Raw genomic sequence first — 22626 nt, 5'->3', positions numbered from 1 at the left:
AACTTTATTCGGGAATGGGCATCAATATTAAACTGCCTTACTGTTTTTACACCAATGAATTCCTTTCTGTACAGCGTGTACACTCTTAAGCCAATCTCTTATATGCACTAGTTCAATGGCATTCAAAGGCTTCTTATTTTAAAATGGGAAACTGTAGGTACTGCATGCAGAGGAAAGGTTTTAGCCTGTTTCAGCAGGGGGAGGTTAAATGGTTAAATGTTTACGCCTCCTTTATTCATCTTGATCTTTAACCTTGCTTTGAAAGCACCCCATTATTCTGCGGGCTCGCACACTCTCAGAGAAAAATTTGACGCTCAGGCGTCAAGCACTCACAAGAGGAGTGCAAGAGCTTACAAAGTTAAGGCATGCGCTGGAGTATTTCAGACAGTCATGTTAAAAGGAAATTTCACATTAGCAAGGATTTCTCTGTGCAGCCAGCAATTTGAAGCTGAATCTTAGTGTGCCTTAAATTTTGTGTGGCAGCTGCAGTATAAAAAGCCTTTAATGAGGTCATGCAGGTCGTTCAGTTTTTTTCAGTTGTCATAATTCAAGAGAAAATGGGCACAGAGGTAGCCTACCTGCACAAAATGATAGCCTTTAACCTTACCAGACTTTCAAGTTGTAAGTGAAGCTTTCAAACTTTGCATGTTAAAATGCTGCCAAGTTTATACACCTTTAAAACAATCCTGTTGGTTTGCTCTAGTGTACCAATCACTCCATAGAAATCTGTAGCACTTTCAAACTGAGTTTGTTTTCCACTAAAAACACAAAAGAACAAGCCAGTCCAAAAATCCAGTTAAAGTTTAGGTGGAAATCTAAAATACCAAGACAGGAACTACTAAATTCCAAGAGGTGATGGCTGAGATCCCTTAATTTCCACCCAGTTCACTGTAAAAATTGTCTGTAGCAGAAGAATTAACACATGTGTTCCAATGTAAATGCTAACAATTTGGCTTCTCTAAGACAAATGAGATTCTGAAGTGTTGACTGCCTCCAAGTTAACTTAACCTCCCCAAAAAAACTTTCTATAAAAAGACAAAATCAACCATAGAAACAAATTATCACATTTAAATTTTATGCCATATAATATTAAAAACTATCTAGTATTCTACCACTTCCTTGCAAAAGCAAAGAATAATCAATAAGTAAACACCAGGGTCCTTTGTTTACAAACAGGGACTGTTTCCTGTGTCCAGTCTTTCCCTGCTGATCTTCAGGAGTCACCACTGCAATAGCAGCCCCTCCTCCAGCAGACCACACAGTCAGGAAGCTCTGCTGCAGAGGGGAGTCTTTATATTTCAGACTTTGATAGAACAGACTTCCCACTGTTTCCTAAGGCCCTCTGCAATGAGAATCCATAGATTCTCAACACAGGGGAGGAGTTTAACCTACTGAGGACTAAAAGGAAAACAAAAGTACCCTAAAGGCTTTCACATGTGAAACAGGGGCCCATAAAGTTTTGCCGACCTCCGTGTGATGGAATTTAAGATTGACGTTTAAGATACACATCTTGGTGCACACAGGAGCCTGTTCACACTCACTTCTTAATTGTCTTTTGGATACTTCTCTAAAGCTTTTAATTGGAAGGCCTGTTCTGTCAGCAGCATGGATCTATATTCCCTAGATCTTTAACCCTGTGCTGACACAAATGTCCTCTATGGATATACTGTAATGCTGCTTTATTGTTTATGGTTTGTATCGTCTAAAGCAATTTCATGACGTTTCACGGTTACTATTAAGCTGGCACAACAGCATACAATCATGTAAGCAGGAAAAAGGTGAAATCCGGGGGTATTTTGCTGAAATGGCAAAATTGGAGTTCTGAAGACACAGCACTTACTGTATCGAGCTTTGGCGATCACATTTCTGGCATCTAATGGAATATATCATTAATACACGGTTCCAACTGTAAAGAAATGCAATTTAAGGACTTCAGCTCACCGGTAACCCTGGTTCCCCCTTTAATCCTGGTGGCCCAACCAGGAGAGAGAAGGGAGTCGGATCCAAGTCAAAGGTTTGAAAGCCGTCGGTGGCAGCGGGAGTGATGGGTACGAAAGGAGTGGGTTTGACGGAGTGAGGAGTTGCTCCTTTAGGCTCAGGTGTCTTTCTGGATGGAGACTGCTGCTCCTTCTTTGAGAGGACCCCCGTAGCAGGCTTCGCTGTGCTTGGCTTCGTGGCGGTGGGGCTGTGGAGTTCCAGTTTCTTTTTCATTGGCTTGGAAGTGGTGGTGGCTGCCAACCCACCCGTTTTCGATTTCTTTTTGGTGTCCTGTCCCGCGGTGGTCTTTCTGGGGTTAGTCTGCCCACTCCGGGCATTGGGCTTAGGAGGTTTATTGGTAGCCATCTTGGATAAAGCTCCGCTGGTCCTGAGAGGCATAGTGACGGTTTGGGTCCTTGCCTGTTGTAGTCCGAGCCTGGTGGTAAAGGGTGGGGCAGTGCCTTGCAAAAGTGTGGAAACAGTGGCTGCATGGGGAGTGACAACAACCCCCTGCAGGGAGGTGGAATTCAGCGTTGGTAACCTACCGCTTTGGACTACATACTTAACACTGGTCCCAGAACCACCTAAAGGAAGAGCCATGTTTAAACCCTTTTTGGTTATCTCAGTCAATGAGAGCGGGGTGTTGGGAGTAACAGTAATATTTGGATCTCTGGGTAACAGAGGAATTAGAGGAGGGAGGTTTGGCCGGTAGGTGTCAGCTTGCCTGCACTGTCTTTTAATGTACTTACAATAATTATGAGCTGCCTTAGCAGAAGGATAAATATCAAACTGACAAATGGCGCCTTCAAACTGAACTGAATTTTGGTTCATTTTGCCTAAGAGGAAAGACCCCTCGGGATCTAGAGTCTCTTCTTTTTTAAAATGCAAATCTGCATGTACACGTTGCTTCCCACAAGAAGTATATAAAGTGACCTTTTGGCCTCTGATGTCAATGGCCAGGTTGTGCCACTGGCCATCGTGAACATCATAATCAAAATATACAGATTTCTTATGCCCTACATATACTATAATCTTACCAGGTATAAACTGCACCCCCAGCTGCAGTTTCTTCTTCTTAGACTTAACAGTAAATAAAAAAGCATTATTAACGCGATGGGAGCAGAGGCTCAGTATCAAAGCAAAGTTCGTGCCGAAAGTGGCTGGAATGACTGTGCTAAGTGGCGCCTCGATCCGTGCCCGCTGGGTGAAAATGACGCCCGATTTGAAAGGTATGAACCCCTGAGGAATGGGACGGGATGCCGGAGAAGGTGACTGCGACTTCTTTCCCGTAAGGCCCAGCCTTTGGAGAATGTCCACATCTACACAACAACAAAAAAAAGAAGAGAGAGAATTTAGAAAACTATCCCCAAAAAAACTTTCCCCCATCACACGAGCTCTCCCCAGCAAGACATTTAGAAAGGAACTTTTGGAGCCGAATTAGCTCTTAATACAGGAGGTGATGATACTGTAGGTCTTCCTCGTTCTGTTTGTGTTTCTTCCGCTCAGATCTGCCATCGCTGTTCTTCAGACTCCGAGATGAATTTCCGGGAGACGTAAATGAAAATTAAAATGAAATAAAAGATGAATACAACACATTTCTTGCTCAAGAGTAAGATGCCAGGTCACCTGTTTCTATCCACATGGAGGGAGGTACAGTATCTTAGCAGAGCAGAAAGCTCAGAGGCAACTGGCCAGACAGGAGTTTTGCACAGGAAGATGATGGATTCCTTGCTCTCTCAAATCCCAGGTCTGATCCTGGGATGTCATGCTAACAACATTTCTCATTGAGCATGTTTCAAATTTTATAGGTAATGCCCTGCAAGATATAGGCAGCATATCTGTAACATGAAGCCTAAAAGACTTCCAACAAGCAGTATATACCAAAATGGCCCTTATTTATGCCCTTGCATTCAAATGACTTCAAACTGGAAATCATTTCAAACAAGACAAACCTGAAGCAGGAAGCAATATGAAATTCAAAAGTCTTAGCTAAATGGTGTTCAATTTAATGTGTTCACTCCAGGGTTCAATTCCAGACAAAGGCTCTGGTATCTTAATAATCAGCTTTCAAGGAAAAGCTGTATTATTCAGCCGTCTTGGAAACCTTATCAAAACGTAGCAAACAGCCTCACTTACATCAAAGGAGAAAGTCTGTAAATGGGTTGTGTCACTGACCTGCTCTATTTTAAATTGAGAGTGGTCTCTAGAAATAAAAAGTGGGTCAAATACCAGTCTAGCATATAGTTCTTTTAGCAGAATTAACAAGATTGTTTTAACTAAAAAATCACAAGCTTATTGTACATATATTTTATAAATTATCTGGAGGTATAGGAGGTAAGAAAAATGTAAGTATAGTTACATCTATAAAACACATACAGTATCAACAACTACTTTATATATACATACACAAAACACCTGACAAATACATACCATATGAATTTTAGTAATGTATTCAAATACCATTTCACATTATGGAAACATAATAAATTATAACATTATATCATTCCCCATAAATGCTTTATCTTATAGAAAGTCATGGCAAGTGTACCAAATTAGAGACACCAATTAACATAACCAGCATGTTTTTGCAAGGAGGGGGAAAGTAAAAATGATCATTAGTTTCTTTTTCACCGATGAGAACAGAAAAGTTTTTTTTTTATTACGACACTGGAAATTCATCCTAACGGACATAGGAAGTGTAAAACTAAGAAAGGTCCATTTCTACATTCTTGTTATTAGGCTGTATTATATTAAGAGTTTCAAGATGCACTATGGTAAAACTCACACCAGCCTTGTGAGGGGATTCCTACAAGCACACAGTGTGCAAACTCCATCCACCCTATAGATGGTGCAAGATGGGACTACAACCCTGGAAAAGATGCCAGTCCATCACAGACTGGGGGACACACAGCGACCATTTAAAGACACCAGTCAAGCTAATCAACATGAAGGTGGGAGGAAACCGGATCTCCTAGCAAAAAGAAATGCAAAGTCAGGGCATTACATGCAAATTCCACTTGAAAGGTGGAAAGATCACTTTATTGGCCATATACAAGTTCTTGTATTAGGAATTTGTCTTTTCTCATACCCCAACTTGCTCTCCATGAGACACGCAGACAGTGAGAGAAGCTTGGGGTCAGAGCGCAGGGTCAGCCATTTATACGGCGCCCCTGGAGCAGCTGGGGTTAAGGGCCTTGCTCAGGGGCCAAACGGAGTAGTATTCCTCTACCGGTCGCGGGATCCGATCCGGCAACCTTCCAGCCACAGGCGCAGATCCTGAGCCACAGAGCCAACGCACCACCCCAGCCAAGTATATAAGAAGTATCAGTTCGTCATATGCACAAGTGAAATTAAACATGCACATTCTTGTGCCTGACTATAATAATTAACTGCATGGACTGTTTTAGCAGTCTTCATTTTAAAACACACTATTACGTGTCTGAAGGCATGTCGCAGAAGAAATGGGGTCTATGCACTTGAGGCTCGTTATGGTCATACACGACGTCTTGTAGAAAACCATGTACAAGATCAAGATTAAAGCCTTAGTTGGGGCCTCATGCACAGTTTTGTGTGTGCAAGGTACAGTAAGTCCCTTATCTAAACTGAAGGCTCTTGAATCAAGTTTGTCCTGCTGAATTCCATCCAGCTAGCTGTAAGTTGTATTGATTACAGTACTTTTATAGACTTCATTTCCTTGCCTGGCTTCTACTAAGTGCTTCCAGAGAGCACAAGCATTCAGATTAATCCATCTAAAACTGCACAGAGTGGGCAGCCTTTAGTTTGGAAGAATGTGTGGAATATATGCTTAGAAATGACTGGAGAACTGGTTTCCGCAGGACAAACAGTAGCAAAGCACAGCCTCCAACTAGAGGGATTTCAAATCAGATTCTTTTCACAACAAGATATTAATGTCATACAAACTTCTCTTGAAATTCTATCTTGTGCCATCGAAATTGATTTATCTTTCCCCAGCTCATTTCAATTTTCAGCCCCACTTAGTGTGAAATGACCTCAAAAGACATCTCCACCTAGGGAACTTCTATAATATGGTTTGCAATGGAATGACGGTAGCGATCCAAGCTGATTTGCATAGCGTCCTACAAGAGATGTTATTGCTGGATGAGGCTATTCCTTATTTTTGAATGGAAAGTTTTTTTAATGTTCGGGGCACACATCGTTAAAAGCTAACTGGAAGACTTGGGAAAAGAGCTTACTACTTTTAGGAGTAAGGGAAAATTTGTCGACATCTTCCCTTGGGTAAAATATCATGCCACACTGCTCTTGTAACAAACGAGCAAAGCTCTTTACGAGTACCACTGTAGCCAATAGGCTCGCAAAAGGGTTCATACCAAATCACAGCCAATATAATTAAAACCTCAATTTCACTGAAAAACAACCTCCTCACTTACACTGTTTATTGAAACAAGAACCATAACCAGTGGATTAAATTATGCTCCCCAATGAATAATTTAATCCATCAGGTTCAAAATAGCTCAGACCTCACTGTTCTAATGTTCAAAATGGTAACCACGGCTCTGGATTTGAACAGGATTTAACAAAAAGCATGTGGAAAAATGTTGCCTTCAATGAGGCAAAGGTTTCCACTGGGTTGCTAATGTGCATCGATGTCCAATGTCACCCCCTCCCTCCCCCAGATAATAGCGCTGGGCTGATATCACAGCTCCTACGAATATTAAAAGCTGTCATCAGTTGACACGGTAGCTGAAATGGCTCCGAGCTCAGCAGACACCACATGGAAGAAAAAGCTTTTGATCCGAAACCGTTCTTCTAAATCCTTTTCTAACAAGCAATTCATCCAAGGTGTAGAGGTGAAAAGGCTAAACTGAGCCCTTTTCAGGACTATTGCTAAAACATATTGTGGAAACTGAGAATTACTCTTTAATCTGAAAAGATCCCATTGAGGTAGTGTTCTGTGCTAACTTCTACCAAGCATTTTCCAGCCAGTCCCCACTTTTGGCTCAATTATTGTTTTTCCATGCTGTTCATAAATCAGAAACCATGGAAAATTATTATTTTTTTCTATTGTGAAAGGGGCACAGCAGTACAAGTGGTCTCCTAGCAATGACATGTACTGTAACTACAGTGATTAACACCAGGCCAGTCTAAATTAAAAAATTTGGTAGCATCTTTGTGCCCAAGTTCGTAATGGAAATTGACATTAATTGTTAGCCTCTTTAAAACACTCATCCATTGGGACGGGTAAAAATGAGCCCATTCATGGCAAAAGAATTCTTACCATAGTTACAACTGGATGGTAGACAATCTTTGCTGGCTAGCCTAGAACAATTTAAACAAAGTCCCTTTTACAGAACACCCCAAATTAATCACCATTTCATATATAAAAATAGAAAATAATCTGATCACACATTTCAAAATTAATATACTACCAATCCAACCTTTTCTACTGATTTTAAAGAAATCTGCAAAGGCTGTACAAAGATAAGATCACTTTATTGGCCATATACAATTAAGGCTGTATTCATAAAATAACAGCAAAAACACATTGTTAACATTGTGATTTTGAGCTTTAAAATATTCTGACACTAGATACAAAAAATAATGTTATTTTTTTTATTGACTTCGACTTTTTGTTCAAGCTTAGGTAGTTTGAGTGTGAGGTTGGGAGTACAAAATTATTTCAAAACCAACGCTGAGCTTTCCTTCAAAGGCATAAGAAGTGTATGTTGTGATCATTATACCATAAAAGGTGTCAAGCACAGCTTCGAGTCCTCTTACTCTGGTCTTGCATAAATATATCACCACTGAAGTTAACATATTCAGTAATAAGGAGGCCCATTACAATTTTAAGAGCAGCTAAAATGACCAGTGACATTCTATAAGTACTTTCATAAGCAATTTCTTTCTTTAAGGAATGTTGAAAGATTCGGGAATGGTGTTGTGCATCTCAAAATTCAAGGGGTTATATTCAGTGGGATAAAACGTAGAGCTGTATGTATCTGGCTGAATAATATGGACTAAAAACAATAATACTTTCCAAATGACCAGTCTGGTTCAAATATCAAAGAACAACATATGCACTTGTAGAAGTTGTGTAAAGTAATTGTATGTTCAGCTTGAAATGGTAAATAAGTTCAGAAAAAGTACAGACATGTTAAATACCATTTTACAGATAGTGTCATCATATTTCCTTTTAAAAGCTTTGGGGAAGTTGTCTCACATAAGCCAAGCATAGACAGTAAGCAATGTGCCTCTGTGCTATCTGGCAGAAAACTGCAAACAATGTGGGTAGATAACCAGATGGAAAAAAGAATACCGAAAAACATATTTTTCTGAATGGCTGTAAGGAGAAATTACGTTTTCTAATCATTATCTCGAAAAGGAAATTTGGTCTTGATGAGTACAGCCATATTAGGGAATGGGATCATAAAAATGCCCAAATAAGTTTCATGTAAGGACTAGAAAGATTTACTTTTTTAATGAATGTTTGAATATTTCAAGGCAGAAGTAATTGTAAAATTAAATTAAAATTCAAAAGCCACTGGGTGTACATGTGGAATGAAGGAGTAAGAGAGCAGGCTGTGTGATGTACTATATTGTATGTATCAGGTCGAACTAAGAAAGAAGCTTTATTTGTTAAGGGAAGCCCACTATGATCGGTTCGATGAAACATCACTGCTGCATAGCTCAGATCTACTAACACTGAACCACCATGGGCTTTCTTCCCAGGCATTATGGACACATTTCAACACAGACTTTCTGACCATAAGGGATCAATTACACAGGACACAATCTACAAAATCAGTGAGAAAGATTAGATAAACGGGGAAAGATCGAATGTTTGTCTGCAGATGACAAAATTCAGAAACTTTTTTTTGCTTCAATAAGTATGAAGGCAATATTGCTCGCCCATCTTAATTTCCCAGCTTTATCGGATGTTAAATAAGTTCATAACACAACGTAGAAACAATGACGATGGTCGGTCTTAAAAAGCAAGAAGCTCGGATCACACGACCCCATTTTAGAATGAAAAACGAAAATGAAAAAAGCCTGTTTTAAGTAGTTTGCTTATACAAATGGTAAAATGGCACACAGACGTCAAGATGAAGAAACAAAGGTTTGCAGTGAGAGTGCTCCACAGAGATAGATGCAGAGAAGATATTCCATTTAGACCCACAATGCTTTGGAATGTCTAACTCGGAACAATAAAGGGAGTTAAGAACCCATACTTGTGACTTTTGTGTGTAATATGTTCCAAAAGCTTTGTATATTTATCTTAAACTGACCTTTATTGCCATTAACCTAAGGCAATATCTGAAAACACAGCACCTATTGCATTCTGTGTGAGTGGCTTTTGGTAATCTTATGTAACAAATCTCTTTGAGTGTTACCAGACACTACAGAATTGGAATCAGCAGTTTGTATTTCCATTGTTCACTGAATGCCTTCATTCTTTTCATCCGTAATTGAACCATACATGTTCTTCATCTGTTCGGCCCTTTGTGTAAGGGATTACAGAGCCTGCTCTTGGGTTTTTATAGCTAGAACAAAAAAAAAATAAAACAGGCTTTGGGCTGCTATGAAGTCTCCAACAGGATTGTCTCAATACATCATGGCAGAGAAAAAAAAACGTAAGTATACATTGGCAATTACTAGTGTGTTTCTCTTCTACTTTGCAGACTTGGCACAACAATGCCTAAGATATGCTTGCAGCTGCTCAGTCACAAACTAATCTCTGGAAAATGTAAAGAAATGGCTTGAGAACAAAAGTGTTCCAAATGGTTGGAGCTCAAGTGCTCTAATTTTCTACTAACCTCATTTTAAGAAACTGACATATTGTAGGTGTCTGGATCCAAAGCCGCCAAACTTTCATTAAACTCCTTGAGGAATTCTCTCAGCCTGCTCTGTAGAAGAAGACACCATTCAAGAACTGGGCTGCAGACCCCATAAATAGACTCTAGAGGCCTGTTTTGAGTGAGGACAATACAACTTCCCCTTTTGGAACTACTTGTTGACCCATGACGGGTACTTTTCTAATCAAATAAGAGACAACGGCTCACTTTGCAGACTCTATCTTCTCCAGGAGGATCAGACACTGTGTAATCCGCAAGGTAGCCTACATCCTCGGACATGGTCACCTGCCTGGAAAAATGTGAGGTGCTCCTTAATCACTTTTTAAGTTTTTAACATTTTTAGTCTTGCTCCTTCCTCAACTTCTCAGTCCATTACAGCACAGAACAAAAAATAATTAATTGAAGGAAATATGATGTGTTAGTTAAGTAAAGCAATAATTGAGAAACTTAGAACTTAGAAACACACGACAGAAACACTGTACACAATAAAGCCCCAACATTTACTCCTGTTTGATAAGCTCATGCTGTACACATACTTTATTTACATGTTTTCTTTACTATTTTACTACTCTTATGCTGTTTGCCAAACATGGATTCAGTGTTTTAGAATGTTTTAGCTTAAAGCTGCTTCATACAGTATATAGATTATTTTTGAAGACCCACGTTAAGTGTCAAATGGAGCATAGAGTAGGGCAAAACGGATTACATTTTACTGGTAACTATAATTATTTTCTTGCCATTTTGTGCTGTTTTGTTTTTCTGTGGTCCAGCCCAAAGTTTTACCAACTGACTAAGTCACTTGGAGGTACAGTAATGTGATAGCCATTAACAGTGTAAAAGAGCAAGCTGCCCGTTAATAGTCCAATGCACGCCAAAACAGAAAAAATTAATACTTCCTTGTAGCACCCAACAAAATGAAAAACAAAGCATTCCAGGGGGAAACATACTCTAAACAGCTGGTAATTCATTAGAAAAGGAGTATCAGACAAATAGTGTTGCGCAACACTGAAAATGTCTGGATGATGTGGATGTCTCAAGAGCACATGAAATGGAGGCATCTTTCAACAGGAGTTTAGTTCCCTGTTCCAACATTAGCCACGGTTCTGATCCCCTGAAAGGGGAAAAGGCTCCGATCACCAGGGAAGGCAAATTTCGATGCCATGCACTGTAATCTGCCAACAGCCCTTTAAGACGCACATTGGAATTTGCCGATTCACTGGTCCTCTTTGATTTCACCTAACCGGTAAAATACTTTTGAGTGGAACTAGAAAAATAAACACTCTTCACTAAAAACAATACAAAGTTGACCGTAACAGTCAAATCATTGTTGACAATTTAATGCTCAGTTATGTCTGGACTGGACTTTGTGTTGGCTAGTGCGACCACGCATCATGGGGTTATTCATACCAAACAAACTGAGAACATAAATAGAGGTGCCAAAAATTTAACACAGTTATGTAAATTGAAAGCTGATATTCTCTTTAATCATTGAGCACAAAGTGCAGACCTGTCTTAAAGTGGTTATAGCTCTCTTTAAGTCAAGAGGTAGAAATATCGAATGTGATATCCAAAACTTTTAAATCTTGATGACACAGGCATGTGGCAAGATAAATAAAATAGACCAACTGAATACATCAAAAAAATCAATCTGACTGTAAAAACAGTGACCCTCCCAGCATTGCCAGGCTCACTGTCAATACACATGAAGAAACTAGCGGAGAAGAACCTTCAGTATCATACAGACCTGCCAAAATCAGGTAAGCAATTTCAACAAGTCCAAAGTATAACACGAAGACCCCTTCCCCAATCAAATCATCATTACTAGTCCCTTTCACGGGTTCCAGAGTCTACACGTAATAAGTGAAAAGGTCATCAACTAAGACAGTTGTCATACAAGTGTAATAACAGCACAGTTCACCTCATATTTATGAAACAATAGGAAGCTATCAGTCTACTAGCCATGAAAGAAACTCCCTGGGGGAGTGGCTATTTAAATACTTCCAAAGAAAATGCAAGGATGACAGTCGTCTTGCCAGTACACCCATTACACTAAGCTCCACAGTTTTTGGGAAGCTTGGCCTAAGCCATCTTCACAAGATCATTACTATTGTGAACTGGAATGATTTACAATAATTGCTGGTAATTCAGTTTCGGCTAAAGCAACTAATGGAAAGCTGAAGTCATAATCCCATTATTCCACAACAGTGATATTAAATCATCGTGCATCATGTACTGTACTATATGGGCGTTTTCCTTAACTTAGCTTAATTTCCTTCACCGGGATTCCTGTTTTTGGCATGCCTGCTAGATTTTATTGGGGGAGCTATGAATGATAGTGCACTTGGGTTTGGGCAAAAAAAAACAACAAGAAAAGCACTGCTGAGAGAGAGCTTTCTCCATCACTCTGAGTATCATTACAATTCTTATTTGTTTTAGAAGGAGACAAAAAATAAGTTTCACTGGGACAACTATGGGTTTTATTTCTGCGTTTCTGTAGAAATTCTGTTCTAAATGTTATTGTTCCAGCGAAAAATTAGTTGCCTAGTGACTCATCCAGCACTTCTGTCTGAATGGGAACATTTTAAGAAATGCTGCTAGTGAAAATAGTTCAGTTGAGGTTGATTTGGAGCGACTTTAAAATTTGTGCATTAATCCACGATTTTACTGTGAAAAAAACTGCCTCTTATTGGCAGGTGGTTACATAAAATTCACCAACACAACAACAGGGGGACTACCGAAACAGAGCCAGTGTTTTACAAATAATTACTGTGAAGACAAACCAAGATAGCATCAGACACTGGGTAATCCCTGGGATAAATTCTAATGGCTTAAAAACAAAGGGAATTTGACCAACTTTGCCAAATTCCAAACTGTAGTTTCTGCAAAGTCTATGTCAGGCCAAACCCAACTCAAGACCACATTTTGTATTACATTTCCAAACCTCCTACCATCCAGAAGTTTCTGATTCATGTTTAGCTGAGAAAAACCTCCAAGCCAGAGTAACATCAGCATCTTTTCAATGTTCCAGACTGTTAACTTTAAATCAAAATCCTCTGCAGCCCAAGCTATTCAAATTAATTTCATCTACATCTAAGCAGATATGGTATCATTATTGCCTAAAGACACAATGACAGCAACTGTACTTACTAGTTGGAAAATAATCATTTGAATAAGAATATCATAAGGACACAAATCAGATCCTCTACACAGCTTTTACATCACAGTTATGTTGGGGTGTGCCAGGAATCCCTTCCATCAGAATAGAGGAGTGCACTTGAAAATATGCAGGCTCCTTTGATTGCTACAGAAAAAAAAGTTATTTTTAGAAGAGCAAGTTATTTTCTTTATTTTAGCTTTCAGACGCCTTCAAGATCAGAAGAGCCATTGGTTGTCTGTGATTCTGAAGCATAATGTAGAATGAGAGTATAAAACACCAAATGGAGGAGATATTGGCCCACCGGAGGTTAACCACTCAACAGTGCTATTATTGACATACAGTATGCAGCCATGTCATCGTGCAACTCACATCTGGCAGCCCACTGAAGCTCAGCAGGTCCCAGCCTGGCCAGTACCTGGATGGGAGACTCCTGGAAAAAACGAAGGATGCTGCTGGAAGGTGTTAGTGGGGCCAGCAGGAGGCACTCACCCTGCAGTCTATGTGGGTCCTGATGCCCAGTATAGTGACGGGGACACTATACTGTAAAAAGATGCCATCCTTTGGATGAGACAGAAAACCGAGGTCCCGACTCTCTGTGGTCATTAAAAATCCCAGGGCGTTTCTCGAAAAGACAAGGGGTGTAACCCCGGCATCCTGGCCAAATTTTCCATTGGCCCTTACCAATCATGGCCTCCTAATAATCCCCATCTATGAATCGGCTTCATCACTCTGTTCTCCTCCCCACTGAGAGCTGATGTGTGGTGAGCGTTCTGGCACACTATGGGTGCCGTGACATCATCCAGGTGGGGCTGCACATTTGTGGTGGTGGAGGGGATTCCCATTACCTTTAAAGCGCTTTGAGTGAAGTGTCCAGAAAAGCGCTATATAAGTGCAATAATACTAATAATAATACAGCTGGATGTCTGAAGCCATCAAGGCAGAGGTACAATCATTTCTAATGGGCTTGATACTAGGACCATCTAATATGAAATCAGGGACCACACCACAGGTACACATGTAGCCATTTTTTTATGGTTGACATCTAGTTGTGGTTATTCTTTTAGGTTGAGCAGTCTCCATAAGAAAGGAGTGAAAGCAGATTGGATACTGTCATGACCGTTGTTTAACTCTTTGGGTGAAGTTGCTGGAGTTCTTTTTCCATGTTGTTGTACAAAAAAAAAAGATTTGGGAAACTGAGTCTTCCCTCCAGAAGAAAACAAGACAGAAACAGAATTGAAAGTTACAGCACCCTCCCCTTCTGTCTCACGCGCACACACACACACTCATTTTTAGTGAGGCTGTCAGTAAACTAGTTTTAAAACACAAGAAATTAATAAAGTTCTTACCTTCAGAATGTACTTGTGCAAGTCCAAGGTAACAAGTACAATACAAAACGGTACAGAGAATTAGGGCTCTCCTGTGAAAGTCAGAAAAAAACATATGGTGAGAAAGTTTGTATTAAAAAGTGCCAAGAACAAATCAAATGATTGCAATCTCTGAGGCAATTACATAAGTAACAGTAATCACATTTCCTGGCCGATGTGACAGCAGGAATTACATTTGTAGTCTGATCTATTAGAATCATTGATACAGTAATTACACTAAAGTTATTCATGTTTTGAACTTGTTAAAACCTAAGCTGCACACCTGTTATAAATATCCTAAAGTAATATGGTGGGGCTGATGGCCCTGTTATGGTTCTTTGAAAATGGTGGTCTTGGGAGTGTTTTCCACACAGAATTCCTGCTTACAATAACTGTGAGGGGGACTTCTGTTTACTCAGCCAAAACATTTTGACAAGGAACATGCTGTGTCTGCCTTCTGAGTTCATGTAAAAGGTAAGTAATGGTACAGATGTGCATCTTTAAAACAGCTGGTACACAGGCAGCAAAGTCAACAGATTAAATTATACCTCAACAAAAAAAAACTCAAGGTAAAGATAGCACCCATTTATTAATGTAACTTTCATTGACACCAGGATAAACACACAAAACCTTTCAGATGAACTGTTTTGAACAATGTGTCATTTGTGTTAGTTCATACATTACCACATATGATGAAGCTCTGCTTGAGCTCACCGAGCAGTAAAAAGCATACCTTTCTCAAGGATGCATAAAGCTCTATATTAGAGACACTGCAATCTTGTTAAATGGCAAAAAAATGTCCTTATTTGAAATGCCACATAGAATTCACTTAACCTACAAGACACTGTCAGATCGGAGTTGTCTGTGAAAGACGCCGAGTTTTCATTAAGCAATCAGAAGAAACATACCAGAAGCGATATTTTAAAGACTTCACAGATTTTAACTATGGTAAATTTCTAACTTTGACTGAAATAGAAAAAGAAAATAATGAACTATCTTTAGCCTCATATTAACACTTCACGTTTAAGGTCCCAAATTCCATGTATAATTTTTCTAATAGATACTTCAACATTAATAGTTTTATGTATATACGAAATGTCATTTACAGCCACTATACTGAAGTGTTCATCTTCCTGATTAAATTCAATTCCTGCAAGAATATTTGTGTTACTATTTCTAAACTAAAGAATCAAAACAATGGTTTATTCCTAGAGGGCATGGTCACAGCACTCCACAGCCTGCCCATGAAGACGTAACCCAGGCCACAGTGCCAAGAAGTAAAAAAACCCACAATAAAAACAACCCTAAACCCTACTTCTAGGGAGCAATGGACATTGTTTTAAAAATAAAAGTAATGCGCTTGCCCGTACTCCAGAATTCCTTGTATTCTTTCTTTGAATAACTTAGAGTTACAAAACAGGCAGGAGATTTTTAGGTAAAGTGTCTTAGAATGAAAATTAGGCAGTTTTTTTATTTTGTGGTAGATTCAAACCTGTCATTCTTAGTAAGGGAACTAGCCTTCGCAAAAGTGTAGCTGTATAATTAATGGCAGTCCTGCAGTCCAGTGTCGAAAGTACAGGGTCATTCCAAATAACAAATGCATAAGGTACTGTAGCTATAGCCCTGTGGTCAAACTCTTATTAGCCATTATTAAACAGGTTCCAAATCAAGAATACTGTAGTGTAATACAGACACACTAAAAAAAACATTTTTAAAGAACAGAAATTAAAATTTGGGGTCTAGTATACCAATTGGGATGCTCTCAAATGTTCAGAATTATCATGTTACATAGTTGTTTCAAGGAAGATCTGTTTATCATTTAGTCTTCCTTTCCAATAGTCATTAAAAAGCAATGAGTGAAGATGAAGAGAAAGGAAGAAAAACAAGCAATACAGTAAACTAAAAGTAATAGCACTACTTCCACTGAAGTACTGGATATAACCTCCCCCACAGAAGGAACAGCTGTTTGGAGCTGTGTAAGAACAGTCCACAAAAGTTTATCAGCTCTGGTGCAATCCAACGCTTTAATTGCACGGTGAGTCATACATTTTTAAAGCTGCTTTGGATCAAATCGAAAGCGCTCTTCAGCTCCCTTTAATTTATGCTTTGTTGTGAAGTTTTTGTGTAGTAGGAATTCTATTTTTTCTAACGCCAAAAAAATATTTTTTAAAAATAGAAAAGGCGTAAGGAAACAAATACTTGTTTGGGAGATGTAAGAGTAATTTTCAAAATATGCCACAATACTTTTTGTTCCTGAGATAAACTGAGCCAGAGCTATAACAGCACTTTGGAGCAATGGCACCCTATTGTTTTATAAAGGAAAAAGGTGTTGCTTTGAACAAATTCAAAGGAAGCCTTGTAAAATAGCATACATGAATATTCTGAGCAGTTATTCAGATTCTTTCCCATATTTTTGTGCAGCTTGTAGTATTTGCACTACATAAAATTAACTATTGCACTATTAGCAGAAACAATTATTTTGCAAGACTTATTGCATTTGTATGAAACAAAACTGTTATGCGATTGTTCAAATCACTTTGCACTGCCTTGTAATTTCAATCTATTCTAAATCAAAGTGAAGTTATGTTCACAAAATAGGTATTGTAAAATAATCAAGTTATATTGTACTAGCTATTTTTCAATGCAGTGCTAATACACTTCCATACTGAATCTCCCATCTTGCTCAATACTTACTGATGTCATGTTGTTAAAATCTAAACCAAGTCCTTTTGAAGCATCTTCTTTTCTCCAGAACCTCTTATTAGATACAAATCTTGAAGAACAAACTTCTTGTCCTAATCATCCTTAATGCTTCTTTTGGCCAAATTTCTACAGTGGATAGTGCAATGACGAAAAGCACCCATTGCTGGAATTTTAATGTGCATCTCCTTGTTAGAGTGAAGCAGATTATAATGTCCTCCACAAAAAATGCACTTTTACCTGGAGTTTTGTCTCCCCACATTGCAATACCCAAGGTTGGTTTGGCTAAAAATCAATCAAAGGTTAGGGGTGGGTCCAGCGTTCCACAGTCACTAATTGTTCAAGTTCAAACACAAGTTTCTCACAGCTGCATGCAGTTATGAAGCCTAAACACAAGACTATTTACTGCTATCCTTCCATCTTCAACCCCTTACATCTTCTCTCCAACCCCCAAACCCCTTTCTGTGGTCAACTGTCCCCTGGAGACCAGCGTAGGAAAGGAGAAGCCCAGCCATCTCAAACATGCCAAAACAACGGGAAACCACCAGGACAACCACAGCCCTCTGCAGCTGATCGTGGTATCGCCACATCCAGGGAATTGCCACTCAGCAGTTTCTAGTCTCCATGACCCAATCCCTGAGCTTATACTGTACTTTACATTCACGTCAGCTGCTGTCTGTGTGGTAAAGGCGAAGAAAAACAGCAGCCACAGTACACGGCTGTGGCTCGCTGCAAGTCTGAAAGCCCTTCATGTTAGAATCAGGATCCTGGAAAGACCCAGCATAAAAATCAAAGGCTTATTTTCAAGACGCGCTAAGTACCTCTTTTTAGTTGAGCTGCAACTAGGTGGCCATCCAGTTTTGCACATGATAACCTATGCAGACTTCTGATACAAGGACTGACTGCTGACTTACTGTAACTTCCACTACTGGCACCGTGAATATCTGGCATATGGCATCATATACAACAGAAAATTAGGCACGGTTCAGGCAGATCCCGATGCCCCTCAAAACATTATGAGCAGTATCCACACATCACATTCGCAACAGCTGAGCCCATCTTGGTAAGGAAAGCTTAAATTTGCAGTCCAGCTGTTTGGTAGCAGCCCAAGGTCAGGATGTAGTTCACATGCTTGATTGCTTTGGTGTTATGGGGAAATACTTTCAAGCTACTATCTGCTCTTCTTCCTAGATGTTTTACTGGGCAAAACCAGTTAAATCTCATCTTTAATCTAGCTAATGTCTCTTAATTTGCTCTTAGCAAAAGCTTTATGTACAGTATAAACAAGTGTACTGAGCAAAAAGAGTGTAGGTTTTGGGGGTCAGTCATACTGTATACAGGTAGCAGAGTATTAGAGTGCAAAACAGCAGGAGGACAGGCTGACCTACAGTTCATTTCACCTACAGTATTGCAACTTGCTGCCTTTATTTTACTCTTCAGCTCGGGTTTTAGAAATCCCAGGGCCCCTCAAATGCATATCCCTACCCCAGATTAAGTGATACCTGTAGCTCACCATTCAAATCACCTAGTGGAAAATTCCTGCTGATTTCAGACACTGGAGCATTGAAAGTAAAAAAAAAAACAGCAGCCAAAGTTCTCCTTTCAACTTTTTCCCTGGGAAACACCCAGTTTTCAGGGAGGTAATTAAAAATCTGATAGTATGATCCCCCCACACCCAAGCCTCCACCCCCTAGTCCTCCCAGCCTTTAAATATTGAGCACGTGTTTGAAGATAAGCAAAATGCTCTTTGTTATGGTCCTTAAAGTTAAAATTCAGAGCCCAAAGTGTGTTTTCATGTTTGATAGTTCCAACTGCAACACAAATGTGTATCTCACTCTATGGCTCTGCTGATAAGGACATTAAAGTAAACTGATTGATTAATTGATTGATTTAATGCAACCAGAACTGTGTGGTTTTCCTCTGTTTTAAAAGGATATTTAATCTTTTAAAAAATTACATTTGTAAGATCCAAAAGGAACCACAGAGAGATAAAGGACACTAATAAATCTGTCCAAAGTCTGGCTATGTAGTAAAATACCATACGGGTATTCTGTTCTTTTCTACTTCCCTTATCAAAGAACTGTTAAATCAGACTATTAAAATAATTATTAACATCACTGCTTTTGGGCATCTCTGCCAAACCAAGAGGCAGGTAGTGCGACATCTGGCGGTCTGACTAAACTGGCACAGCTCTTGGGTTACAAAGTTTTAAGCAGGAATTTACTGTACAATCAGCAGTTCCCCACAGTCAAATGTTTAACTTTTCTGTTCCCAGATAGTAACATTTTATTGCCAATAGACGCAGGGAAAAAATACAATATATATACACATCTAGAATGAGCTAAGAATTAGCTGAAAACATTTAACAAATTTTACTTTTTTGTAGTACTTGCTTAGCGCAGCACAAGTAGCTACTGTGAGAACAAACAAAACGTTAAGTCCGGGGTGTTAACGGTATCTTAACAGATGGAAAGGGTTAAGGTAACTATAGTGTTGTGTTATGTAAATGATCATGGAAACCTCTAAAGTACTTCAAGAATCATTTCCACTATGCTTTGTAGTGAATAAGGCATGTTAACGTCCATGTCATCATTAACTGTGAACGCTTCTGACTGATTTATTCAACAGACATTCCCGATTTAAACGGTACCTGCAACACAAGTAGCTCAGGGATGGCAACAGACCATAAAATCATTTCAGAAGCCCTCCATCACTTGACAATTTGGGATAACGTGCTCCTTACGTGTCATGTTGTACACACAGAAACCCATTCAGGGCAAAAAGTTTCCTGTAACATACCTCTGTTTTAACTGGAAAGAACACATCCAATGCGCCGTAGATCAAAATTAATATACTGTAGTTGCAGAACTTTTTTTTTTCCTGCAGTGTCGAAACTAATTTTAACTAGTGGTGAAATCTATCCAGTTGGTAAAAAAAATCAAAGTTGCAGCGAAGTCGCCGACTTTCTCCGCTAACTTTTGAGAATTTTGACAGGGCGCTGTGGCAGAGCAGTTTGTGGGAATGTCTCTAAATTACTGAACTAGGCAGTCATAATTACGGTTTGTAATTTATATTTCAAGTGTAACGCTATATACTGTAGGGTATTTTGAGTTAATACCATGACTCTTGTTTTATTGCTTTTCCAATGAAAAAGCCACTCGGTTATATATAGTTTTGGGGGAATTGTGTGTACTTTCAAAAAAGTATCCTTTGAAGAATTTTCCACTGAATTAATAGAATTTACACATTATGTGATGTTTTAGATTCTGTCACGTTTAAAAATCAGAGACCCCCCCGTTACGAAGATTTTAAGTTAGCTCCTTAGACTGAACAAACCACTGTCAATACTTCTGTTATCCCAGCGACAAAGAAACCTTTAACGTAGTGTTAAAGGAAAACACGTTGTATATGTTCTGTGATACCCATAAATCCGACTGATTTTCTTCGTTTGTCGAGGTAGATTTACCCAATGTCAGTAAGTTAGCCGTTACATTTGGAGAAAATTACAGAAGTAATCAAAAAGTAAAAAGTGTGCTTAGGTTTGTTCAAAAATGGTCACTTAATTCACCCAATGGTTTCCCTGCAAATGCAAGGATAGAGGTTTCCCTTCTACTAAAGCTTGGAATGAATCTGCTTTCAGCGATGCACGTAGTTTCTACTCACCCCCCGACTCCAGCTGGTTTGAGTTTGGAGTCCGGGGCATTATCCGGCTCCATCACGGTTACTTCATTCTTTCTTGGTATTTTTTACAGCAGTCCAAATTTATGATATATATGCACTTTATTTCCATTCCAGCGAGTCCCTGAAACTTTTTGACAACGTCGACAAAACTGCAAAAATGCCTTAACAAGCGATTCTTTCCTTTTGCGCGGCCGGTTTGTGTTTTGCCTCTTGGAGATGCACTAGTAGTCTAATTTTATTGAGCTCCATCTGTAGTTCTTAGCTTTCCGCTAGGACATGTTTTACAACTCGGAGAAAGACGTCCAGGCATCCAAAGGCGAAATGCCCTACAATGTATGAATAAACCTTTATGACGAGCCCCATGTACTCCGTAGATAAAGACAGATGAAGGTCAATATTCAGCACTGAAATGCTTCTCAGGCAAGGCAAGACGAAGAGGGAGATCTGGTCATGAAAACCACTTCTCTCTGTCGCCCTCAACTGTCTCTGAGGGAATTTGTTTTTTTTTTAATAGATCCAGGTTACGAACAAGGTTATATTGCTATGTACTCTGCTTTTTTAATGTCACTATGTCGGCAGCGCTATGCAGTGATTAGTTGTTAAAGCAATACGAGAGCGGCTACGAGTTTTAAGAATCTAAACTAAATTAAAACAATTTCTACACAGCGTCTGGAAGAGCTTCTATAGAGCTTACTGTATGTATCGGAAGCCACGTACTGAAACTTTTAAAATCCAAGCGTTACCAGATTCATTCATTCAAAAACGTGATTCACATAATCACGAGATCTCTTCATTCACATGAAGTTATAACAATGTACACATCACGTCCAAGGTACATTTTGTTGTTGTTTTTTTTAAGATCTTTATAAATAGGTGACACTTCATTTCCGCCAAACCACATCTCAGCATCACCCCGGTGTACGCAATTTTAACACTTACTTTGTAGCGAGTTGAGAGGTTCTGCAATCTCTCCTTCGGATCCCTAAATTCATTTGTATTCATTTGTCCCGGCAGTCAAAAACCTGATCCTTTAATCACAACGTGACTCCTCAGCTAAGGGACAGAAAGCACCAACTGCCTTCTTGCGCATTGGATAAGCTTTTAACAACAGTCCAGAAAGAAGTTCTCATACAGTTTTGCCTAGAAAGCCCAACATAAAATCCTACACTCTGAAGGAGAGTTTGACGGAAAGTTTCCACGAGTAAGTTTCTTCTGGTTTTCTCTGTAATTTATTCATTTATGCCAATCCGCATTTGGGAAATTTGATTGCAGAAAGACTGGTAGCTGAGGGAGGGGGGGAGTTGGAATCAAAAGTCTCTAGTTGGAAGAGTAAGGCTCATCCTTTTCCCTTTTAAATAGTTTTCAGTCAGTGACTGGAGCTTTGGTTGGAATACGCCAGGTGTCCGGTTACAGCAAACATTGGTTCTAATGAGAGGATATATACTGCCTCTAGGGGCAGGACATACACACACACAAGCACAGCGTACCCATTCATTCCTCGTCTCGCTTGTACCATGGGAAGAGACGGACGTCAAGAATTACACTGTAAAGAGAATATAGTGATCCGAAAAAAGAGATCGGATATCGTCCTGTCCCGGAGATAAACACGTTAAACTCGGGCACTGAAATTATGTATCCTGTGAGTATTGCACGCCAAACAAATATACTCGTTCGTAATCCAATCAACCTTTTTGTTTTGGGAATTTAAATCACAAACGAAACGGGGGATTCGTCTGTTTAGGATGTTCTGCGTATAAGTAATGTAATATTATTATATATAGGACAAATAAGACAGCTTTCAGTTGGAGGAGAAACTAACGTTTAAATATTTTCCTTTTCCAGTTTTCTGCATCCAAAGACACAAGACGCCTAAAAATTATCTGAGCTGTGTCCTGAGTTATTTATGTAAGGTCAA

General features: G+C 39.3%; 1 protein-coding gene across 1 annotated transcript in view; it reads right to left on the bottom strand.

The window, feature by feature from the left end:
- Positions 1 to 21781, bottom strand: part of LOC148816182 (uncharacterized) — a 157172-nt gene extending 135391 nt beyond the window's left edge. Inside the window, exons 1-3 of the mRNA XM_088940638.1 lie at positions 21651 to 21781; positions 14313 to 14383; positions 1942 to 3296 (exon numbers count right to left, since the gene is read on the bottom strand). Coding sequence (XP_088796764.1) covers positions 1942 to 3296; positions 14313 to 14383; positions 21651 to 21703 — 1479 coding nt within the window. The 5' untranslated portion in view covers positions 21704 to 21781. The remainder of the gene's footprint in view (positions 1 to 1941; positions 3297 to 14312; positions 14384 to 21650) is intronic.
- Positions 21782 to 22626: the final 845 nt, after the last annotated feature.

The sequence above is a fragment of the Atractosteus spatula genome, chromosome 23 (genome assembly GCF_055471065.1).
Source record: "Atractosteus spatula isolate fAtrSpa1 chromosome 23, fAtrSpa1.hap1, whole genome shotgun sequence".
Taxonomy (NCBI): Eukaryota; Metazoa; Chordata; class Actinopteri; order Semionotiformes; family Lepisosteidae; genus Atractosteus; species Atractosteus spatula.
This window is presented reverse-complemented; position numbering and strand designations above follow the sequence as displayed.